This window comes from Dermacentor albipictus, chromosome 2 (genome assembly GCF_038994185.2).
Source record: "Dermacentor albipictus isolate Rhodes 1998 colony chromosome 2, USDA_Dalb.pri_finalv2, whole genome shotgun sequence".
Taxonomy (NCBI): Eukaryota; Metazoa; Arthropoda; class Arachnida; order Ixodida; family Ixodidae; genus Dermacentor; species Dermacentor albipictus.
The window spans coordinates 87,992,642-88,014,906 of NC_091822.1; the positions used below are offsets into that span (position 1 = coordinate 87,992,642).

The 22,265-nt window shown below is 46.8% G+C and overlaps 1 protein-coding gene across 1 annotated transcript in view; it reads right to left on the bottom strand.

The window, feature by feature from the left end:
• Positions 1-13,792: 13,792 nt before the first annotated feature.
• The window catches only part of LOC135901004 (signal peptide peptidase-like 2A), a 50,182-nt gene continuing 41,709 nt past the window's right edge, over positions 13,793-22,265 (bottom strand). The window contains exons 14-15 of the mRNA XM_065430632.1: positions 17,959-18,154; positions 13,793-14,172 (exon numbers count right to left, since the gene is read on the bottom strand). Of these exons, the coding sequence (XP_065286704.1) occupies positions 13,877-14,172; positions 17,959-18,154 (492 nt within the window). The 3' untranslated portion in view covers positions 13,793-13,876. The remainder of the gene's footprint in view (positions 14,173-17,958; positions 18,155-22,265) is intronic.

The window sequence follows — 22,265 nt, forward strand, 5'->3', positions numbered from 1 at the left end:
ATGAGACAAAGCGTTGTGGTGGTTCATTTGTGCCCTCAGGTCACAGAAAAGAATATAAACATTTTTTTTTCACCTGCGCCAAAGCATCCATGTCAAGACACCAAAGCCACCATTGTAAATAAGTTCTTTATTTTTCTACCTAGACTTTTATTCGCGAGCATATATTGAGCCTCTTTCTCATTTCTTTTTCTTTTTTTTTTTCTCGCAACCCGCGGTCTGCCGATCCAGCCAGAGCGCGTGCGTTTTTCTGGTGCTGCATCGATAACCGCACGGCCCACTTGGATGCGCGTTTGTTCTTCTCTGGCCGACTGCATTTTCGCCTGGCAGAGTTTTGGACGCTTTCTGGCTAGCAGACGAGAAAAAGAAACAATGCATAGTCGCTCGCCGCCAGCACTGCGGGGACTCGATGGATTGCAACGCGTTCGCTTGAGCGCAACCTCTCCGGAAAATTTTGTCTCGCCGTTGCAGGACACTGAGCCGTATGCGTATGGTTTTCTGTCGACCAAGCGTCACACGTTTTCTTCGATATTCCTTCGGTAGCCACACTAGGTGCCCAAAGTAGGCATTCGATTGTAGCCAACATGCTTTCCTTTGCGTTATTCTATTTCACCGCCCCCCGCCCACAAAAAAAAAGAACACATTGTTGCGGCGCAGCGAATTTTCGCATGGTGAAAGTTCGATTTTGTTACTTCTTTCGCGGAAAGTAATGAGCGACGGGACGCTTCAGTTGCCGGATACTATTTTATTATTGCGATAGCAGCTCTATGAAGAATCCAGGCACATTCCTGTCGTTGCCCTCATGTTCCGTATAAATAACGGCCAAGGGAGATAACATCGTGACCGCGCGCCACATGCTCTATGTGCGAGTGAAAGCGTGCGGGGGGGGGAAGGGGAGGGGGTGAGCCGACGATGGTGGCTGAGTCTTGTGTGCGCAAGGGAGAAAAGCGGGGAGGAAGCGCGCCGCCTTTCGTCGCACGCGGTACATTTTGGGAGTGGAGGGAGAGGGGGGGGGGGTTGCTGTGATCTGTGAATCTGTGGTTGCGCAACCTGTTTATTTGCCTTGTTCGACGCATTATATATAGTGACTTTTTCTTAGCTACGTAGATTTATTGGTGACTTATGCGTATATTTAAATATCTTGTTACGAGGTTTTGTGCATATGCGCAGTGAACATTGTTTCCAGTGACAATTTTTTGCCCTGTATCAAGCTGTATCTTCACATTTGTACATTCCATTGTATCTTCGCATTTCTTAAGTACGAAGGCGAGTCAAATGAAAGTGAGACAACCCGCCGCGCGCAATAATGGTTCGGTTCATTATTTTCGAGGCATGCGCGTAGCACATACGCATCTCATTTACAAGTGACATGCAGAGGTGAGGTTAAATGTTCTTTAATGCTCTTATACACGGGGTTGAATATGGTTGCGTGACATAATGGACACTTCAAAAGTTGAACAGCTTGGTGTCGTGAGGCTTTTGGCAAATGAAGATGTTTCCCAAAAAGAATTTATTCGCCGTATAGCTGCCGTATGCGTTGAACATTGCGTGTCATTGGCCACTGTGAAGCATTGCATGTAGCAAACTGTTCAAAGAAGCACATGAAAGTTACAAAGACGATCCATGGCCGGGCCAAAGCCACCGTGCAATTACCCCCAACGCAATTGAAAAAGCCGTGGTTGCTCAGTGGCTATGGTGTTCGGCTGCTGAGCACGAGGTCAGGGGAATAGAATCCCGGTCACGGCGGCTGCATTTCGATGGAGGCGAAATGTGAAAACACCCGTGTACTTAGATTTAAGTGCACGTCAAAGAACCCCAGATGAGGGTGACGACTTTTAGTCTGCAATTGTGACCGGGGATGACTCATGGTGCCGCTGCTACTAGCCTGAAACCCTACGGCAAAGCTTACAGTGGAAACATTTGAATTTACCACTCCCAAGGTAAACAAAGGCCGTCATTTATGCCGGAAAAGCGCTGACTTCTGTTTAGATCGTTAGGGGCCACTATTGATCGAATTTTCTAAACCTGGAGAGACTCTAAATCGTTTCAGATATTGTGAAAGATCGGATCGGCTGCGTGTCGCAATTAAGAACAAACGACGTGGAAAATTGAGCATTGGGGACATCTTGCTTCACGACATTGCCTGTTCCCACGTCGCTGATGTGGTTAATACAAAACTGGCAAAGTTCAAGTGGGAAATGCTGCAACATCCCTCGTGCAGCCCAGACCTGTTGCCTTGCGTCTTGCACATTTGGTAAAATTTGAAGAAACTGCTCAAGGGAACCAGATTCGTGTCGGAAGATGACGTGTAGTCATTTACAGATTTTTGAGGCAGCAACCCAAGGAGCTTTATGAGACGGGAATTACGCGACTCGTTAGTAGGACAAGTGTCTAAATACTCATGGTGACTACTTTTAAATAAAGTACCCCGTTTGTCATATAGTCGCCTTGGCTCACTTTCATTTGACTCGCCCTCGTATATGTTGCAGAACTCCTGCTTTGTATATGTGCTCTCTGTTGCGACTGTAATTTCGGAGCAATTACTCTCAATGCACAACCGGTGACAGCTGCTCCTGAGCAATACATTCTAACAAAGGAAAGCGTCATTGAGATTTTCCCCTGGTCGTTGCATATGTACAAAAATGTAAACAAGGTTGTTGAATGACATATATATATATATATATATGTCATATATATACTGATCCGTCGACTAATTTTATAAGGAGCAGGCCGAGCTGCGAAGTGAGCCCCCCCCCGAACAAAATTTCTGGCTACGCCACTGTTTGCATTTCTAATGTACGAGGGCGAGTCAAATGAAAGTAGGCGTACCCTAACCGCGCAATAATGGTTCGGTTCATTATCTGCGAGGCATGCGCGTAGGAGAACGGCATGTCTCATTTACAAAAGTGACACGCAGGTGTGAAGATAAATGTTCTTTAATGCTCTCATACACTGGGTTGAATATGGTTGCGTCACATAATGGACACTTCAAAAGTTGAACAGCTCGGTGTCGCGAAGTTTTTGACAGCTAAAGGTGTTTCCTAAACAGAAATTAATCACCGTATGGCTGCCGTTTACGTTGAACACGGCATCTCATTGACCACTGTGAAGCGTTGGAGCAAACGGTTTAAAGGACGTTGTAAAGGCATTCCAAGACCGGGCCAAAACCATCGTGCAATCACCCCCCACGCAATTTCAAAGGTTCATGAGCTGGTGAAACAAGAACGGAGGATAAGCATCGATGAACTGGCAGACGGTCTGAACATCAGTCACGGTTCGGTTCACGCCATAATTCATGAGCTTCTCGGTTATCGGCTCTTTGGTGCGCAATGGATCCCCAAGATTTTGATCCATCGCGAGAAGACGGAGAAGTTTCGCGCTTCCTTGACTCATCTGATCGGGTATCACAATGAGGATGACGACTTCTTGTTTGCAATTGTGATCGGGGACGAACCTTGGTGCCACTACTACGAGCCTGAAACACGACGGCAAAGCTTACAGTGGAAACATTCGAATTTACCACGCCCAAAGAACGCAAAGGCCATCATTTCCACTGGAAAGGTGTTGTTGACTTTTTTTTCGGTCGTCAGGGTCCATTACTGATAGAATTTGCTAAATCTTGAGAAGCTATCAATTGTTTCCGATATTGTGAAACGCCAGAACGGCAGCGTGTCGCAATCAAGAACGAACAACGTGGAAAATTGACGAATGGGGTCATCTTGTTCCACGACAATGCCTGTCCCCACGTCGCTTATCTGGTTAATACAAAACTGGGAAAGTTCAAGTGGGAAACGCTGCAGCATCCACCATACAGCTCAGACCTGTCACCTTGCGACTTCTACATTTTGGGGCAACCGAAAAAACAGCTCAAGGGAACCAGATACAGATTTCTTGAAGCAGCAACCCAAGGAGTTTTATAAGACGGGAATCACGCGACTCGCTAGTCAATGGGATAAATGTCTAAATTCTCATGAAGACTACTCTTAAATAAAGTACCCCGTTGTTGGCTCACATTCATTTGACTTACCCTCGTATATCTTACAGAATTCCTACTTTTTATACGTGCCCTCTGTTGCGACTATAATTTCGGTGCAATTACTCACGATACACGACCGGTGACAGCTGCTCCTGCGTAATACATTAAAAGAAATTACAGCGTCATTGAGATTTTTCACTGGCCATTGCATATATACAAGAATTTAAGCACGGTTCTTGAATGACAAAGTTTCATTTACATATTTGTCCTCAACTTGTTCACTTCATTGCCTTTTAATTTTTCATATGAGCGGCATGCACTGCTTTCCTGGTTTCGAACTTATACAGTTCTAAAGTGCATGTGATATTTTCTTTACTTAATAAATAGACAAAAATATGGAAGCATTGATATCAGTTATTTTGGGCAAAATGTTTGGCACATAAGAGTATATTCTTTTATGAAAAAATACATATTTTATTGTTTTGACTGTGCGTAGGGTTCAAGAATTCGTTTGCAGTATTTTTGGCAATGACAATGCAGTTATTATTCATGGATTTGATCCCTTGACAAAGTGTTTAAGAAGAAGCTTTAGCTCGGGCCCGATCCGACGCGGCCTATTCAAATACTCGTAAAACGCAGAAACGCTTTTCTTAAATAATCCTGCTAATCGCTTTTATTGAAATTGGTTGCATTTGTGAGAGGAAGTTGAATCCTAGTTCTGTTGGAAACACAACTTCGATTTAGGGCCCGAATTTTGTTTAAAATATTTTGAAAAGTTGGAAAGCTTGAAAAAATAGAAGCGCGACGTTTACAAACTAATAGCTATGCATGAAGAACAGACATTGTGGTTCTGTAAACGGCATCTATTATAACAGTCAAATTGGACAAGTTTGCAATGTCAATTTGTATCTTACGTGAATTGGTTACGTTGTGTACAAGGGTTCTGCACAAGCCGTATTTCCACAATACTAAATTTTTTTGAGATTGATGTGTAACATATATATTTTGTCCGCTGTAGATGTACTATTAGGTGCAATTAACAGAATTGTGATATCATTTTTCATTGTTGAGTCACGGAGTTTTAAACTTGATAGTTTCGTTTTCTGAAAATTTTCGATTTGGGCAAGTTTTAATAAATAATTGACCACCTAAATGACAAAATTCGAAACCAGTAGTCACTAGAATTAAGCTTTTTCTTTTAAATGCAACAAACCTCCTCAAATTTGGTGAAGTGGTTGCAGGGAAAAACGAATTCCCCTTCTACATGTATTTAAATAGGAGCACCCGAGCTAAAGCTTCCTCCAACAAAATTTCTGGCTACGCCACTGGCCCCATGTATATATATATATATATATATATATATATATATATATATATATATATATATATATATATACATGGGGCCAGTGGCGTAGCCTCCCCCCCCCCCCCCCGAACAATATTTCTGGCTACGCCACTGCTTCTAAGCCTTCATAAAATACAAACGGCTGCCCCGCGGACATGGAGGGAAGTGGACCCCCTATCTATACACACAGCACGTAGGCTGCTGGCGACACTTAAGTACACAAAACAATCAAAGCGGCCTTACAGAACCTATGTGAAGCGAAGCTTTAGTCAAGCGATATGTTAAATGCAGCTCAGCTAAATTCAACGTGTGCAATTCTGTGTCGCGTCGACGCAGTGGTGTCACGAGGACTAAGACAATGTATGACTTTTATTATAGAGTCATTGTTCTGTTCAGCAACACTGCAAATGAGTAACAACAAATGATTGAGAACCTTAACACAGAGAGTGTAAGAGTGGGGTTAAAGACTAATATGCAGAAGACATAATCATGAATAGCCGGGGAAAGGCAACAAGAGTTCAGGATCGCCAGTCAGTCTCTAGAGTCTGGAATTGAATACGTTTACGTAGGTCGATTGTTCACATGGAACCCTGACCATGAGAAGGAAATTCACAGAAGAATAAAAATGGTTGGAGCCCTTACTACATTAATTGTCATCTTCTGACTGGAAGCATACCATTATGATTGAAAAGGAAGGTGTACAATCGGTGCATTTTACCGGTGCTGACATAATGGGCAGAAACTTGGAGACAAGTTAAGGACCGCGCAAAGTGCGATGGAACGAAGAATGCTAGGCATAACGTTAAGAGACACAAAGAGAGCGGTTTGGATCAGAGAGTAAACAGGTATAAACGATATTCTAATCCAGATTAAGAGAAAATATGAAGCTGGACAGGTCATGTAATGCGCAGGTTAGGTAACCAGTGGACGACTATAGGATTACCGAATGGGTGCCTAGAGAAGGGAAGCGCAGTCTAGCACGGTAGATGACCAGGTAGGGCGATGAAATGAGGAAATTAGCGAGTGCTAGTTGGAATCGGTTGGCGCAGGAGAGGGGTAATTATAAATCACACAGAGAGGCCTTCGTCCTGCAGTGGACATAAAATAGGCTGCCGCTGCTGCCGCCGCTGCCTGCAGTGGACATAGAGAGAGAGGGAGAGGTTGCGGCCGCTGCTGCTGCTGCTGCTGCCGCCGCCGCCGCCGCCGCCACCGCTGCTGCTGCTGATGATGATAGAGGCAAGGATATTGACGACAGGCGACTTCACTCAAGTATATAGGCGACCATGGCAGCGTCACATAATATGCCAATTTCAAAACCGCCTTGTACATGTGAATACATTTAGGATCGATTCTGTATCTGCTACGTGCTCAACAGGCAAGAATGGGTAGTCATGTATAATATTGAATATCATGCGCCATTCCGTTCGCAGATAAGGCAAGTATTTGTGTATGTCGGCAGGAACATGATCAGGACAGTGACGACGACAGTAAGACAGCGATGGCAGGACAACATACTTGTCGCACTGCTGCGAAGCTGCTTGACAACATGCTCCGTTACGACCTTCCACAAATCTCTGTATCTGGAAAACGTGGTTACGGAACGGAAGAAGACGTCGAAAGAGCAGGCGCCTAAGTACGTTGTAACTGGTAGGTCAAGCAGAGGGGCAGCTGGCATTGAAAAGAAAGAAAAACTGACGGTAGGATGTAAAGGGTGGAAACAAAAAAAAACATACGATGGATTTTGCAATGAAGGCAAGCAGTAAACAAATTATGCAAGTCCGACGCACATGCTGAAGTTACTCACCGTACAAGCAAATGTGTTCTGTAGGAATGTGTTTATTTTTATCCCGAACAAAGTGCAAATTCATGCATTGTTTGCCTAAATCAGGTGGGTGCATTCTGCGAGACGTCACTGCTGCGTTGTCACATGAACGAAGGCTATGTATGATGCTCATGGAAAAAGAAAAAGCACTTGCATATCCCACGCACTGTGGTACTCGCTGTGCGCGAAGTATTCATCAGCCATCAAGACAAAACGGCGCGCTACGAGAAGAAGCGCGCTGCAGATTTCAGCGACCAATGCGTCTCTCAGCCACTATGGCGTATCTTGTAGAGAAAGCGGAACTTTTATTCAACATTAAAACGTGTTGAATTACAAGACATAAGTTCTTGAGCTCATCGAAACACGCCACAGAAGCATGTGAAGCACGCAGCCAATTTAGACGACGAACTGGTCCGTAACTTTTATCGGAGTCCTTTAATGTTGTTTTGTATATTAAAGGATTCTGCACACGTTTCGTAAGTACACTGTTGCTATGTGACTCGAATAATGCGCCAAGCGGGCCAAAGCGCTGACTTTCACCGCGGACGTTCGGAGATTGCTCAGGGCACATGCTCACCCATGTATACAGCTTTAACTGCTTCGCTAGTAATTCGTCCCCATAAGAATGTTGCCGCCCCGCAAATTTTCCAGCATGGTGAGGGCCTCGTGTGTTGTCGCCTTTCGGGGGAGAGAAGTGACCAGTACCACCATTATTTTGCCAACTTCTCGTTTTAACTGCCGTCAGATGTCGTCGAAACACCTCGTTTTCCTAGCTGAGTTCACGGCCACCTGCGTACGTGAGATTCCGGAACTACGAGATCAGGACCATTCAGAAATCATTCTGTGTTACCCATCGTGATCAGCAAAACACACCTTCCGAGGATAAATGAAGGAAGTTTTTAGGCAAGTAAGATTTACGAAATGGGCTGAAATTTTGCACCATAAGACAGCCTCACGGCCAGCAGGGTTATATGCCCGAGCTAGCTCGTATGCCCGGATGTCTTAGTCAAAAGTTCGAATCATCGAGCAGGTTCTCGCCACTTATTAAATATGCGTCCTGTTACCAGGCCATTCACGCCTTCACTCGATAACACGACAGTACATGGAAGAAATAAATTCAGAATTATTCCTTACGCATGAACGGAGGTACCCGCTGTGGTGGTAATCTGTCGACCAACATTAAGGGCTATATAAAGCGTTTTGCCGCTCCTACGAAGACCTGTTCCACAGGGGTAATCGGAGATAGCTGGGAGAGGCCTTTGTGCTACAGTGTGCATAAAAATAAAAATTAGGCTGATGATGATGACGATAATGTAACCAGTTTAGTGAAGGCTGGCTCGCTTGTCCTAAACAGAGGAATTGCGTCTCACACGGGCGATAGCAAAGAAAGCTTCCGTTTAAGATTTGTACAATAACACAAAGAACAGTTCCTTGCTTTTCTAAGCCCGCGTTGGGTGTCTGAGGACAAAGACGTACGTACAGGACCAAATTGCAGGGAGAGGCCCGTGTATAGTGCGGGAAATATACCAAGACGACTCGGCACTTCGCCGTAGAATGCCGAGATATGCACCCCGCCAGAATTGCACAGTACATTCGTCTTCCAGAAGCATTACGGTTCAATGCTGAATGAAGCTTTAACTGGCCAGCGGTGGAGATAAGAGGCATTTAGAATACTAGCGTAAAAAAAAAATGGCTGTGGCTTAGCTAAGGTTAAGCCCAGGATGCGAAGCATACTAGCTTTTATTTGAACGCGATAGCGTTAAGGAGCTCGTGTCGCAGTAAAGCCGGTGTCGTCGGCGTCGGCTCAGGCGTGCGGCGCTTGCTCAGGCGCACATTTCGTTGTCGCGCCGAACGCTGCGTTGCTCGACGCTCACCGCCTCCGATGCGGGGCGCGTAGTCGCTGCGCCGTAGCAAAGCCACCTAGAAACAGTCTCTGTAGCACGCCGCAACCTTCGCTTCTCATTCCAACGAGCAGCTCTGTCTCCAGGAGGCATCTCACCTCGTGAGTGTCTAGCAGAGGCAAGCGCAGCTGCTTATATACCGCCGCGACGCCGCGAGCGACGGCGCGAGTTGGAGCCCCGTTTCTCCTCTGTCATGACGTCACGGTGTCACATGGTCAGCCTTGAAGGCGATGCCGCGAGCGACGGCGCGAGTTGGAGCCCCGTTTCCCCTCTGTCGTGACGTCACGGTGTCACGTGGTATTGAAGGTGACACCGCCGCGCCTGAGGATCTGGGTTGAGCTCTAGTAATATGCTTCGCATAAAAGTCCGACGATTACGATACTCCCTAATGCAAAATTTGAACCCAGCTGTATACGTGCTTTTATTTCGTGATGATAATTTGCGACCGTAATCGTCTAGCCGACTGGCAGTGGGCCAGTTCCGTCATCACCTCCGCAGGTGGGGCAGTATGAGAACGCTGGCATGATGAGCGGCATCGGAGGCACCTGTACAAGACGACGACAAACGCGCGAGCAGTGGCGCGGGCGCGTTCACGCGTTTACGCCGAGGGACGCCAGCTTTGGGGACGCCGACGCTCAACACAGGAACTGGCACCTAAAGCTGCGTTCTGAAAGAAAGCCGGGATGATCAGGAGTGCGATCGGAGATGGTTGTTCGGCGCGTTCGTTCGGTTACCGGCGCACGCGATTGGCCTACTCCGCGCCGACGTCACCAGCCGCGGGGCGCCGCCCCGTTTTTGGTGACGTCAAAATGACGACACGCTCCTGTCAATCATCCGCCCACCGAGCATTTCGTCCGAACGCGACGGGAGTTGAGAAGTTTGGAGCGATCATACGGCTTCGCATGGCGCGTCTGGTGGATTGGATTGGATCCAACAGGCGGCCTTTTCGGCTGCGGAATGGCACGTTTGAATCCGATCCATAGTTTAATTCTAGAAAATGGCGCTTCCGTTGGAAACTTAGGTTGTTGCGCTGGCGTTTCTAGAGGAAGGAGGAGGGCGGGTGGCGGTGCGAAACGCGTTTGAAGAAATGACAGATAGTGAATTCCGGCGTCGTTTTTCTTTCTCGAAACAAATAATTCGTTGGTTGCACAAATAAATCGACAACATCATCGGTGCCAGCGAGCCACTGGGATGTTGTCGCTGCCTCTTGAAAAGTGCGCCACTCTTCCCGTCGTTTTTTTTTTCTTTTTCCTTCTCGCTGTGCGCGACACCACCTAGGGACGACGCAAAGAACCTAATAGTTATAAATTGCAGTAGTCACACGTACTGCTATTTGAAAACGTGTTTGGGCTTGAGAAGAAAAAATACGTTTTTTTAGACAAAGATTTCATTCAATTGCAAGACGAGAAACATTTGGCTTTGTAGTACACTGTTTGCAAGCAGACGACAAACGACGGAGGTAAACTTCCGGGGAGGTGACCGCTTCCTGATTGGCTGCTCTCTCCGCCCCGCTGTCACAAATTTTGCATACTGCAACTTTGTGACGTTGCAGCAACTGAACAGAACGCGTATCGAACAAAATATCTCCGATCGCGCCCCAGGGGTGGGATGGACACAGGCATCGGCCATTGGACAAGATAAAAGAAGCGAGAGGAAGAGCTTTGGATTACCAATACTCCACCTAACTGTGGTAACATGCAAGTAGCTCACACAAGTAGCTCATGTCCTTGTGGCTTTCGGGTTAAAGGTTGTTAAGACCTCCTGTATATCGAATCATTAAGAGGTGCTACTCCGAAGGACAACTCCCTGTGATTAGAGGTGGGTCAACGCGAATAATATATATGCACCATATCTTACAGGCAAAGAATATGGCAGCTTCTACCTTCTGTGTGACGCGGAGGATCAAGCGCGATTAGCTTTTGACCCTTTTCACGGCGGTCCCGTGGGCGCTGCCATGTTTGATCCCGTGGTGACGCCTCCATTGCATGCCTCAGCTGCCTCCGTATTCCATGTGTTTACAATGGATGTACACTGCGCCGGCACGACTCTGCAAACCTCTGTTTCGACGGATATCGTAGACGGTTGCCGGGCGGATGACTCGCGAAGCTTTGGCTACAGCTTAAAAGCACACGTGAGGGCTTTCGGAGCTCGTTATGCTTTCTCCGAACGGCGTGAGCAGCGTATGCGGTGGTTGTAATAAAAGCTGGGCTAAAAATGTATTCCAAACTATCCGAACTTTCCGCTTATGCATTGAATAGGTATCAATGTGTTTAGCCCTTTGTTCTTTATTTAGCAAATACTTTAGGGCAGCGGCTTGCCACATTTTTGACTTTGTAAAGGTCCCTGGGCGGTCGCTATACGAATGTTTATTTTTCTAGGGCGTGCTCAGTTGTGGTAAATTTCTTGTTGCTGGGCGCAAGGCGTGGAACGTAGATGCTCAGTACGTTGTAACAGCTAGTCACTCGCTCACTGTGTGGACCGTTCAGCTTCGAATATTAGTGTGCAATTGGGTAGTCGCCGTCACCCATGCTTCGGCACATTGATTCAAGTGTGCGACCGTTCACTTATTCTTGATGCGTTTGCGATGGCATGGGTCTAATTTTGCGCGTGAGTTGGTGTGTACGTGTATAGATAACATGTGAGAAACTTACTATATGCCATGAAGGGGCCCACTCCTTTTGTCACCGTATAACGAGTGGTACTCACTCCTGCAGGCGTAGGGTTGAAGTCCTTCCCTTGCTTGTTAGTGCTACAACTCTCGCGGTCAAGTGAATCTTTTTTATCCTCGAGAGAAGCCGTGCATCGCGAAGAGCCGGCCACATACGCAGTCTTTATGTAGCAGCGGTCCGTCAACTTGGACCACAGTTTCATCCCATCCCTTGATATGCCAGTCGCAATTTTTGCAGCTAACTGCTGCACACGTACTCACTCCACCGCTCAATATTTTGCAGCTTGGATGGAGCGCAGTGTGTTAGTGAAGACCCAGTTGGATTTCCCACAGCTGATCACACAGAAGCAGGGCAGAAAACGTAATGGCTCCGGATTCGTGCGCTGTCGCTAAGGCAACATGCAGCGCGCCGCCGAAAGCGCCACCTCGCTTCTCTAAAGGAAACGGCTTTGCGGAGTGAGAGAGAAAAACGAAAAGGGAAATGTAACGAGGTTAACTAAGTAAGGGCGTGCCCACTTCGCTAGCAAATGCTTGAGAAAGGGAAGCAATAGAGAAGGAGAGAGGAAAAAAAATAATACGACGTCACTCATTCACAGAGTGAGTCGCAGAGGAATGTCCACTGTCACAAGCAGTCGTACAGTCCAGTAGCTTTTAGGAAGTGCCGAAGGGCCTTCGCAGCCTTTCGCATGCAAGAATGCTTGGGCCATGGTCCCAGGATCTTTTTCCTGCGAGAGCACTCTGTTACCTAACGGGCTGAGTTTAGCTTGTAGATTACGTAGTTGAGCGTCAAAGTGTGGGCAACGACGCAGAAGGTGCTCTAGAGTCTTAACGCACTCGCAGATATTGCATGCCACACTGTTGGCAGTTCCTATTAGGTATAATGGGAGCTTGTAAATGCTGTAAATCTTTATTTGCCCAACCACACGCGACACAGTAAAGTTGTTTCGAGGCGTTAGAGTCCAGCTTGCAGGCGAAGTCACGAGTTAGGGTCGAGCGAGTGCAAGCGCGAGTTGTGAAAAGCGCCAATTCCATAGTAGAAGTGTGATGTGACGAGCAATTTATTGAAGTTGCCGCGCAGCATCAGTTTTCGAGAGGGGTACAGGCACTCGCTGATGTTTTTGATGAGCCCAGTGAGCAGCCTCATCTGCGCTGTCATTGCGGATAATTCCGCAGCGACACGGAAACCTTGGAAATACAATGTCGTGTCCTCTCTCGAGCGCGTGGTATGCACATGCCTTATTTCGTGCTCTAGCTGATCGTGTAAACCATGTAGGGCAAACTGCAGAGTCTGTAGGGCTGCTTTCGAATCGCAGAATAAGGCTCAATGATTTGGTGGCTGCTGGATCGCGTAATTGAGTGTACTTTGATGATGCGCAAGTTCTGCTGTTGTCCGTGGTATAGTGAGAGTATCTAAATTGCAGAGACGGCGTTCGATGGAACCACTGCTCCGGTAGAGTTGTTAGAATTGGTGAAGCCGTCCGGCGCAAATGTGCATGCGGTCAATACAGTAGTCTATGGCAGCAAAAACTAACTCAGGTGGCGTTAGAGCACTGCCGCTTGTTCATGTGCAGAGAAATGTTTATTGCAAACAGGAGCTTCTGTTTGGGCTAAGGAGAGTGCACTGCATGAAATGTACTCCCCTGAGCAAATGTACTCCCCTAGAACCCTCCTCTCTGTAATACCCTCGGGTCCTGAGAGTGTAAAAATAGCTAACTAACTAGCTAGCTAACTAACTAACTAACTAACTAACTAACTAACTAACTAACTAAATGCAATCGGACCAGGGTTGTCACCATAAATCCATTTTTGTTCTTCCTGCATTTATGTGCCATGAAGTTGAGAACTGCCGTTCATACTTCCCGTTGCGAACTTTCGAGTGCACTTTAATTTGTACACACGAATAGAATCAGTAGTTTCGACCAGCCTGTGGTTCGTGTGCTTTTGATCAGGGGTGTACACGTAAAAAAAGACGCACAAAACAACTTTAGATTTCAATTGACATATAAATTCAGTGAAGCCTGCACAGGTCTGCAATGCGTAGAGCCCTCGATTTTAAAGCAGATATACAAGATGGACTGGATAGTTAGCATGAAATTCTATATTTTCCGGGAGCTGTCGAGTGTAATCGATGACAAGTCTCCCGTGAGCTGGTTACGTAATCGTAACCCTAGGCGGGTGGGAACGGACTGGCGGTGCCCTTCGGTGGCAGATCGGCCGCTTGCACCGTCTTGCCGCCCTGCGCACAGAACAATGGCTCCTCCCAGTGAAGGGTTGCGACGGGGGAGCGCTTGCGAACGCCGGCGGCGTCTTCGACGCCGGCCGGTGGACTGGCTGGCAGTGCGCTAGGCGACGGCATGATGAGGCGCTCGACGGCCACTAGCAGCTCGGCATCCTGGGCCGCGTCGTCGCCTTCGGCTGGCACGACTTCTTTCGCGGTCCCGCGAGGAGGGCTTTTCGTTGCACCTGCGTACAAGAGCACACCGCAATGCTCAAACAGTTGCTGAAATGGTCTGGACATTATTTGTAGGCACGGAGGGTACATCTAAAGAGTAAAAGATTCGCACCACAATTTATGTCAAGCGTCTGGTATTAACACAGCTACGGGTAAATACAAGTTGCCCTCCTTCCTAGCCATGATTTTCCTCGTCAACTCGTTCGCCGAGCACTCGGGGCTAAGTTTCGCTTTCATTGGCGTTCCATCATGATGTCACATCGTGTAGCCTACTTCCGGTGTCTTCAAGCCAGAGCACGAAGCCTCTTCGACCTTGTTGGATCTGGAGGACAATCCCATTTGCTGTACCCCAGATTTTGGACCTTGCCGTTGGGTGCGGGAGTTGGCCGAGGTGGAGGAGGACTTTGAGATGAAAACTGCAGGTTTATTTACATTATTTACACTGAGAGTGCAAAGAAATTAACAGTCATAAAGTCATTACGGGCCGGCAGCAACTCGGACGCTGCGGCCCGTGGCAAGAGGCTCGAAACAGATGAATGAAGAAATGCACTTTTTACTGCTCCCGGTATCTGGCTTTTAACCCTTTCGGTGTCTCGAAGTCACGTCACGTTCAGCCAATCGGCGAGCCCGCTCAGGTGGCGTCATTTTTGGCCAATCAGCGAGCCCGCTCAGGCATCGTCACATTCAGCTCAGAGGGTCACTCCTTGGGCTCCAATCGTCCGAGGGATTATTTGTCTGCGGTATTGCCTTCCCGGTCTGCAACTGCCTTCACAAAGGCGGATGGGGGGATTGCTGCCAGGGCTTCACGGTGCATTACAGCCGTCTTGCCTCGGGACCCACTTTACCTGGAACCGTGCCAGGCTCTGGCTACACTTTCGGGAAGAGTCAAGCAGTGAATAGCTCCCGCTGCGCCGCACGAGGTGGGGGACACCAACTCGTTTGCACGTGCCGCGCCTCGGGAACGTTGTAGATCTGCTGCTGCGTTTCTTCCTTAGGTGTGGCGCGCTTCGATGTGGTCTGGTGAACTCGAAGGAGGCTCACGAAAAGGTCCCGTATCTAACAACCTCTTCGCATAGCCGCATGGCCGACCGAGCCAGGCTATTATGGTTGTAATCGTCCGGTGCGAAGCGACGGCCGTAAAGGCGTGGGCTTGGTGCACTGCAGCTATTCTGCCCGCCCGTTGCCTTGCAGAGGGACTCGATGTCGCAGCTGGACAGGTAGCCCATCGATAGATTTGCAGCGCTCCACGGCCACAAGAGTGACCCGCAGCGGTGGCTCAGCGGCTATGGTGTTGCGCTGCTAAGCACGTGGTCGCGGCATCAAATCCCGACTGCAGCGGCCACATTTAGATGAGGGCGAAATGTAAAACGCCCATATACCTTGCAGTATGGGCATGCTAACGATCCCCTGGTGGTCAAAATTAATCCGGAGTCCCCCACTATGGCCTGCCTCATATTAAATCGCGGTTTTGGCAAGCAAAACCCGAGAATTCAATTCACTTCAACTGAGAAGGGGGATTCATGGTCCTCGCGTAAAGAAGCCTGAGACAAACACTGACCACGCGGCTCGCCTCAGCACGCGCAGCACGTTGTAACTCAAGCAGATGCATGACACTTACTCTGTGCCGGAAGTGCTTGAGTGTAGTGATAAATAGTCCTTGCGTATTCTGTTTTTTGTTGCTTTATTATGGAGACAAATTAAGCAGCATTCAAACTATAACGGCCAGCGTTTATTCACCATATTGCTGAAAAAATTACTGACGACGCAGCATTGGTAGCGAATCAGATAGCTCGCTCTACTGACGTCACACGCAACCACTGTGTGGCAGGGTACGGGGTGAATTAAAACTCGTGGAAACGACGCCGCTGCGATCGGTAACGATGTACATTTTGAAAACCTTGTAATACATTACAAATTTTAAGCAGAGCGCTTAAATGTGTCACTCATTGATCAGAAGGACCTACCCTAAAGACACGGTACGTTTGTACAAAATCGTGAAAGTCGTTTCAGTGTCCCTTTAAGATTATGCGACAGCTTTGTCATAAAAAGGTAGTGGTTTGGGCTCTTTCGTATATCACAATTGTCGAGTTTTTCGTTCGTCTACCTATTGCCGCGCTCTGGCGGAATAAAGCTCAGTTGGAAGTTTAGCGCTTGTGTTCGTCTGATGCTTTGCACATTCGCTCTTTGCTTGCTCTGTAACTCTCGCTAATTGTGGCTTTGTCTTCTTTTCGGCCCTGACCGGTCCTGTCCTTTGCTTCACCTTGAGCAACACGTCATGCCCTAGGTACCTGAAACAATCCGTTCACGAATGGTTTTCCGGCGAACTTAGGAGCTCGTAAATGAGAACGCGATAGTATGTGGTGCACAACGGCAATGACGGCAAGAAAGCGCAGCCAGATCATGTAACTAGATAGCTAAGAAGCAAAGTGTAGACATTGTCCTAACTGTAAGTGAGTATATGAATGTGAGCATTATATGTGACTGCCGTTCTTGTCTGTGCACGGTCGAAATGGAGTAGATGTTTTGTGCGGTCGAAGATGGAGATGTATCGCGCGTACTGCACGCAGGTAAAACACAAAATCGACTTCTATAGCAATTCACGTTGCTTCGTGTAAAGTCGTCCTATGTTTTGTTGCAACGTGGAGCGCACTCAGAACCTTTTTGTCACATGTTAATGTCACATGCCTACTCCAACTGATTTGAGAGACCATCGCGAAATAATTTTTAAGCTCGGTGCACCTGTATTGGGAAGAGCATAACTTACACGGCGTATGAAATGGTCCAGAGCGTAAGACTCGATCTCATTTTAAATACCAGTGTAAACCCTACATGGAATTTAGTTTCGGTGTAGGAGGGACAAAGGGGAAATTTTGCCAAAGAATGTCTCAAAACGGATGGCGTTCTCAAAATCGGCTTGATTGCTTCTTTGTTTTTTGCTGATTTGCGGCGTCCTGCGCCAATGCTACGACTGCAACATGAACGTTAAATTTAGCAGTTAAAAGCTATTCAAAAGTTAATCAGCCAATGTTAGGTAATTAGCGAATTGCCTGCCACGGCTACTCGACCATCATGATCGGCTGTGGTGGAAGAACTATTACTAATGAAAGCGTCGCCGCATCAGTCAAATGTCATTTTCTTAACGCCTTTTTGTATTAAAACAGTTCATACGGTACATACAGAGTACTCAGCTTCTCTAATGAACCATTTAACATGACTCTCCTATCTAATTATCACAATAAGCAGTCAGGTTAGGTTTGGTTGCATGTGTATAACGATGTGAAGTTCTCTTTGAAATCATAAAGATTTATAATGCAGAACATCAGTAATTGATATAACGAAGTATTCCTGACTCCCTCTTGAACTTTGTTATAACGAGGTTTTATTGTACATAACAACTCCTTAAATCGGTATGGCGAATTTCTCTTTCTCCGGAAGATAAAACAAATGACACCAAGATAAAAAATTATGAAAGCTACAAAAATTGTGACGGGATAACTTCTAGAACATCAGGAACTTTGTAGTTTGAGAGTGTAGTCTCGTGCTCTGATACTTTCATCACGTTTCGCTCTCGTTACCATTGTAGAATCTGTTTAGTAGAGGGCAATGTTATATATAAGTTAAGAGTGCTGCTTCTTGGAGAAGTTCGAATTGCATAGTGTGATTGGGTGCGCTTTTAATGCGTGGTCAGAGCGTGGACACAGATAAACGAACGGGAGTGCTCCCGCTTGTTAATTTGTGTGCCTTGCATCTAGCTCTTTTAGTAGCAACAGCCCCACCACAGCTGTGTAGAAACTCACTTTCGGAGGTGCGTCGCGACCGTTTCCTGCGACGGGACTTCTTGTGCCCTCCTCCGGTGCCCGCCTGGTCCGTGGGTTCCTCAGGGATGAGCTCCTCGGTCTCCGACTGGTTGGGAGTGCGGCACCGCTCATTCTTGGGTGGGGAACGGCTGTTGTCGGGCGCCCCCGTTGTCGAGGGTGGCGGCGCGGTGGGAAGCTGCGGGCAGAACGTAAGCAAGAAATAAGAAATTGCTGAGCTTTACTTAGCGCATCAAAGTAATTACGTGGAAGCCGAATAAAAAAAGAACATGTCTTCGTAGTGGCTCTTTGCCGTTGTCCGGTTGCCTTCGATAATAGTTTGTCCAGCGTCAAGGTTGGCTGAAATTTTCTCTTACGAATAATAGTAGCATAACGGGTTTTTCGTGTGTAGCTGCCTAGATGACTCCGCGGAAAGAGGACGACGGAAAGAATACACACACACACAAAGAGGATCCCGTCCGTGTGTGAGTTACTTTTGTGCTCGCCTGCCACGCAGATCAGTTTATATATTGACATTGAATAAAACACGAAGTGATACACAATGTATTCGATTGACAAAAAAGAAAAAAAGAAACGCACATTGCGCAGAGAGAGAGAAGATGAAACCTTTATTTGAAGCAGTGGCTTGTCAGTCGAAGTGGGAAGGTCCCTTATTCCAGGAACCCTCTGGCTTGGAGTAAAATAACTATATTGAGTGGACCAATCCAAAAAAATGTGCGGTAGGTATTTGTTTTATTCCTCATGAAAATTTTTGTGTATATACCGTTACATTTTAGTGCTATTCCGCATTATAGTCAACAGCACTTTCTAGCCGTTCTTGATTAAATTTCTTCCGTCTACCTAACGTGTTTCAAAAGGGAATCGACCACCGTGTTTCTGGTTGGTAATTGACGTGCAAATTTATTTCGGCCCATTCTGATACTTTAGGGATGTTCTTTCGAGTTCTTAATGCGTTTATAACGGAAACTCGCGGCTGTGGAAATGGAATTGTTATCGCACGTGCGAATTTTTATTTACTTTATTTTTTTTTTACTTTCTTCGTGTTTGAAATGATCAGGCGTTTTTGCAGTACTTGATGAATTCATTTCCGAGTATGCAACGTGTTGTAACGGGGCATTCAACACCCTACTGCTAAGAAACCATTCGAATCAAGGAAACATCTGTGAGTAGCTTCACTGCACTGTACAATTGTTACACAGATATAAACTTTGTAAAACGGATTAACTGATGAACTAAAGAAATAAAGGTTTTTGTATGGGCCTCTCGTGAGCTCAACGAGCTGCAATGAAGGGTCCATATCTCACAATGTGCGACGGGCAGGTCTTGTGTGCTGTTTCGATGGAATGCTGGATGCTTCGTTCACACTGACTTGCTGTCAAACGGTACAGTCAAACAAAGCGAACGTATAACGTGACTTGAGACAACACGTCCAATTCGGCCATTTCTTTAGCAACGCATCGATGTCACGATATTAAAAAAACTAAAATGCAGCCTTTACTCTTGCACATCTTCACAGTTGGCCCATATACACTTCGCATGCTTAAACGTGTGTAGTATTTTAAAGCGAAAGGGGCCTTAGAACTCTATGTTTCAAGGTCGCATTGTGAAGTACAGAAAATTGGAGCGCTGGTGCCACTGCTTGTGCGTTCGTCGTCGTCACCTTCGACGTCGCTGCCAGATCATTGCCGCTAATTGTGCAACAAGAAGCACAAATAATTACATAGTTAATTAAGGCACCCGAACCCACGACCTTTGGTGTTAATAAGGGCGAAGTTGATTAAGGCACAGTTAATTATTATAGAGTCAATAAAGCACTCGAACCCACGGCCTTCCACAACCATTGGTGGGAGTTGAAGCCTCGACCTTCGATGGTCTTTGGTCATGGTCTTGGTGTTAGTTAGGGCCAAGCTGATGAGGGCACAGTTAATTAAGGTAGCCTGAATTAAGGAACTCAACCGCAGGACCTTTAGTGGGAGAAAACAAGTAATTTAATGGATGTCTCTTGAGCGCACAGGCTTTCCCCTTCACTCACTTTGCCATATGCTACAGTGACTAAATTTTTCGAAGATCACGTGTTTTGTTTTCGCGGTACTCTGTGGATCATAGACAGCCCCCCCCCCCCCCCACTCCTTCATTTTTCTTTTGCTATTGTATTCTTCCACGGAGAAAAAATTCGTTCATGCTGGGGACAAAGCACTGACTGAAAGTGATATTGCGGCCACACTGACCGGCCTAAACGTTTGCATCGTATCCCTGAACTGACTAAACAAAAGAGAAAACGAACGAAAAATGCATGCGACCCGTATCAGGAAGCAGAGAAAGTTCTTTATAAAATAGTGTGGTGCCCTCTCGTCAGCGAGTGGAACAGCGGAACAGGCAAACCATCATTGTCTGCGAAGGTGCACAAGTGCATTTGCGAATTCGCGAGTTTTCCATTCTACCGTGGCTTCCACGCGGGACGCAACCTGTCGCCATCTCATGCTGTGAACGAGCGTCAGCACTGCTAAGTGATGTGCAAAAGTGTCGAATTAGTTTTATAAGGCTTACAATTCGTATCTCAGTTTAAGTTCGCAAATAGGATCGTTTTCTACCGTAGTTTCTAATGCACGAATCACCCTTCACGCAACATAAACGTTTACCAGTTCGTTTGAAGCATGTGTCGTTATCGGATTGCTTGTGTCACTTATATCTAAAGTTGCACCTTGGCACATGTCCGGGTTTCGTAAAATACCCCGAAGCTTATGTCAGCTACGTACATACATCTTCTAAACCGCTTGCACCTGGCTTTCAGCAACTTCGGTGTCCTGAAAAGTACAGAAATTACATTGGGTGTCCAGAAAAATTATGAATTGTCTTGGAGGTCCAGGTCTTCTATAGTGTTTCCAGGGATTTATTAAATGCGTTCGTGCTCACATAGCCAATACATTGCATGTAATATGGGTTTTAAGTTAACGACAGGTATAATATGTAGGTTTCAGTCTTATCAGGGAGCCCCAATTGTTTCCTCAACCTATGTGCCCTTGGCGACTGAATCACCTGCGCTGCACACTCTTTGTAATTCCTCCGAAATGCGAAGAACTATGAAATTACCATATTTATTTCATCTGCATCAGGTGTCATGCGGAGCCCGCCACAGTGGTTCATGACGGGTGTGCAATTCGCTTTCAGAACGACACTTTGAGTGAAAGGTTGAGTTTATCGCCACTACGTAGTGTCTTTTTGTTCCACGTAATCACTAAAGAAAAGTCGGAGGTCTGCCGTGAATCTGTCAAAGTGGCTCATGACGGGCATGCATTCGCTTCCAGAACGACTCTTTCAGTGAAAGGTTGAGTTATCGCCACACGTAGTTGCTTTTCCTTCCACGTACTCACTAAAGAAAAGTCGGAGGTCTGCCGTATATCTGTCCGACTATTGCATCTTGGCACGCAATGCCTTGCGTCTTGTGTGCACTGTAGTGCATGTTGCACGGAATACTACTGTACGATGGCCTGAAGTCATTCAACGGCTATCGATGGGGCTGGCTACAGTGGCGTAGCTAGGTCGTCTGGCACCCAAGGCCCATAGGTCTTCTGTCACCACCCCCCCCCTCCCCCTAATGTAGTCGAGGAAGGCGAGGATATCGACAATTTCCGGGTTTCAGCACTAGTACCGCCGCCTTGGATACCGATCACGTTCCCCGGGTCCCCCTCTCCTTCGCTTTCTTTCCCAGAGATCGCGAATGCAGCAAATATACACGCTGTTTTTCCTGCGCCAAATAACACAGGGTGCTGCACTGATAACGTGTAATAAGCCCATGTGCACATCTTCTGTCAGACTGTAAGGCTTAGCAGCCAATACAAATGCGGCATCGTGGAAAACATGACTTACGTCACAAGTAACAATAGATATCTTTATAATAAAGTTTTAATTACCAATTTTAGCGCCAATATTGCATTTGCGAAATTGAAGCTCGACATTCATATCTTGCCCAACAACAACATCACAAAAATCGTCGCAGGTACTATGGCACGCAGTATTTTGTCTGTGGGCAGCCCTGAACGAAAACTAAATTGTTTGTCAGTGACGCTGATCTCCCCACCCTATTAGAAAACGCTGCCTGCCTCCCCGCTGCGCGGGCGCCAATGCTATGACAATTACGAGTTCTCTTCATTCTGATCAATAAAGCCTCGTTTTCATCTGCTGCTATACAGACAAACGTGATTATCCGAGCTGCGGTACCACCGCAAGATTGCGAACAGAATAGAGCACGCTTCGCGTCGATTCTTGGCGCGCCATAAAAAAAGAACGAA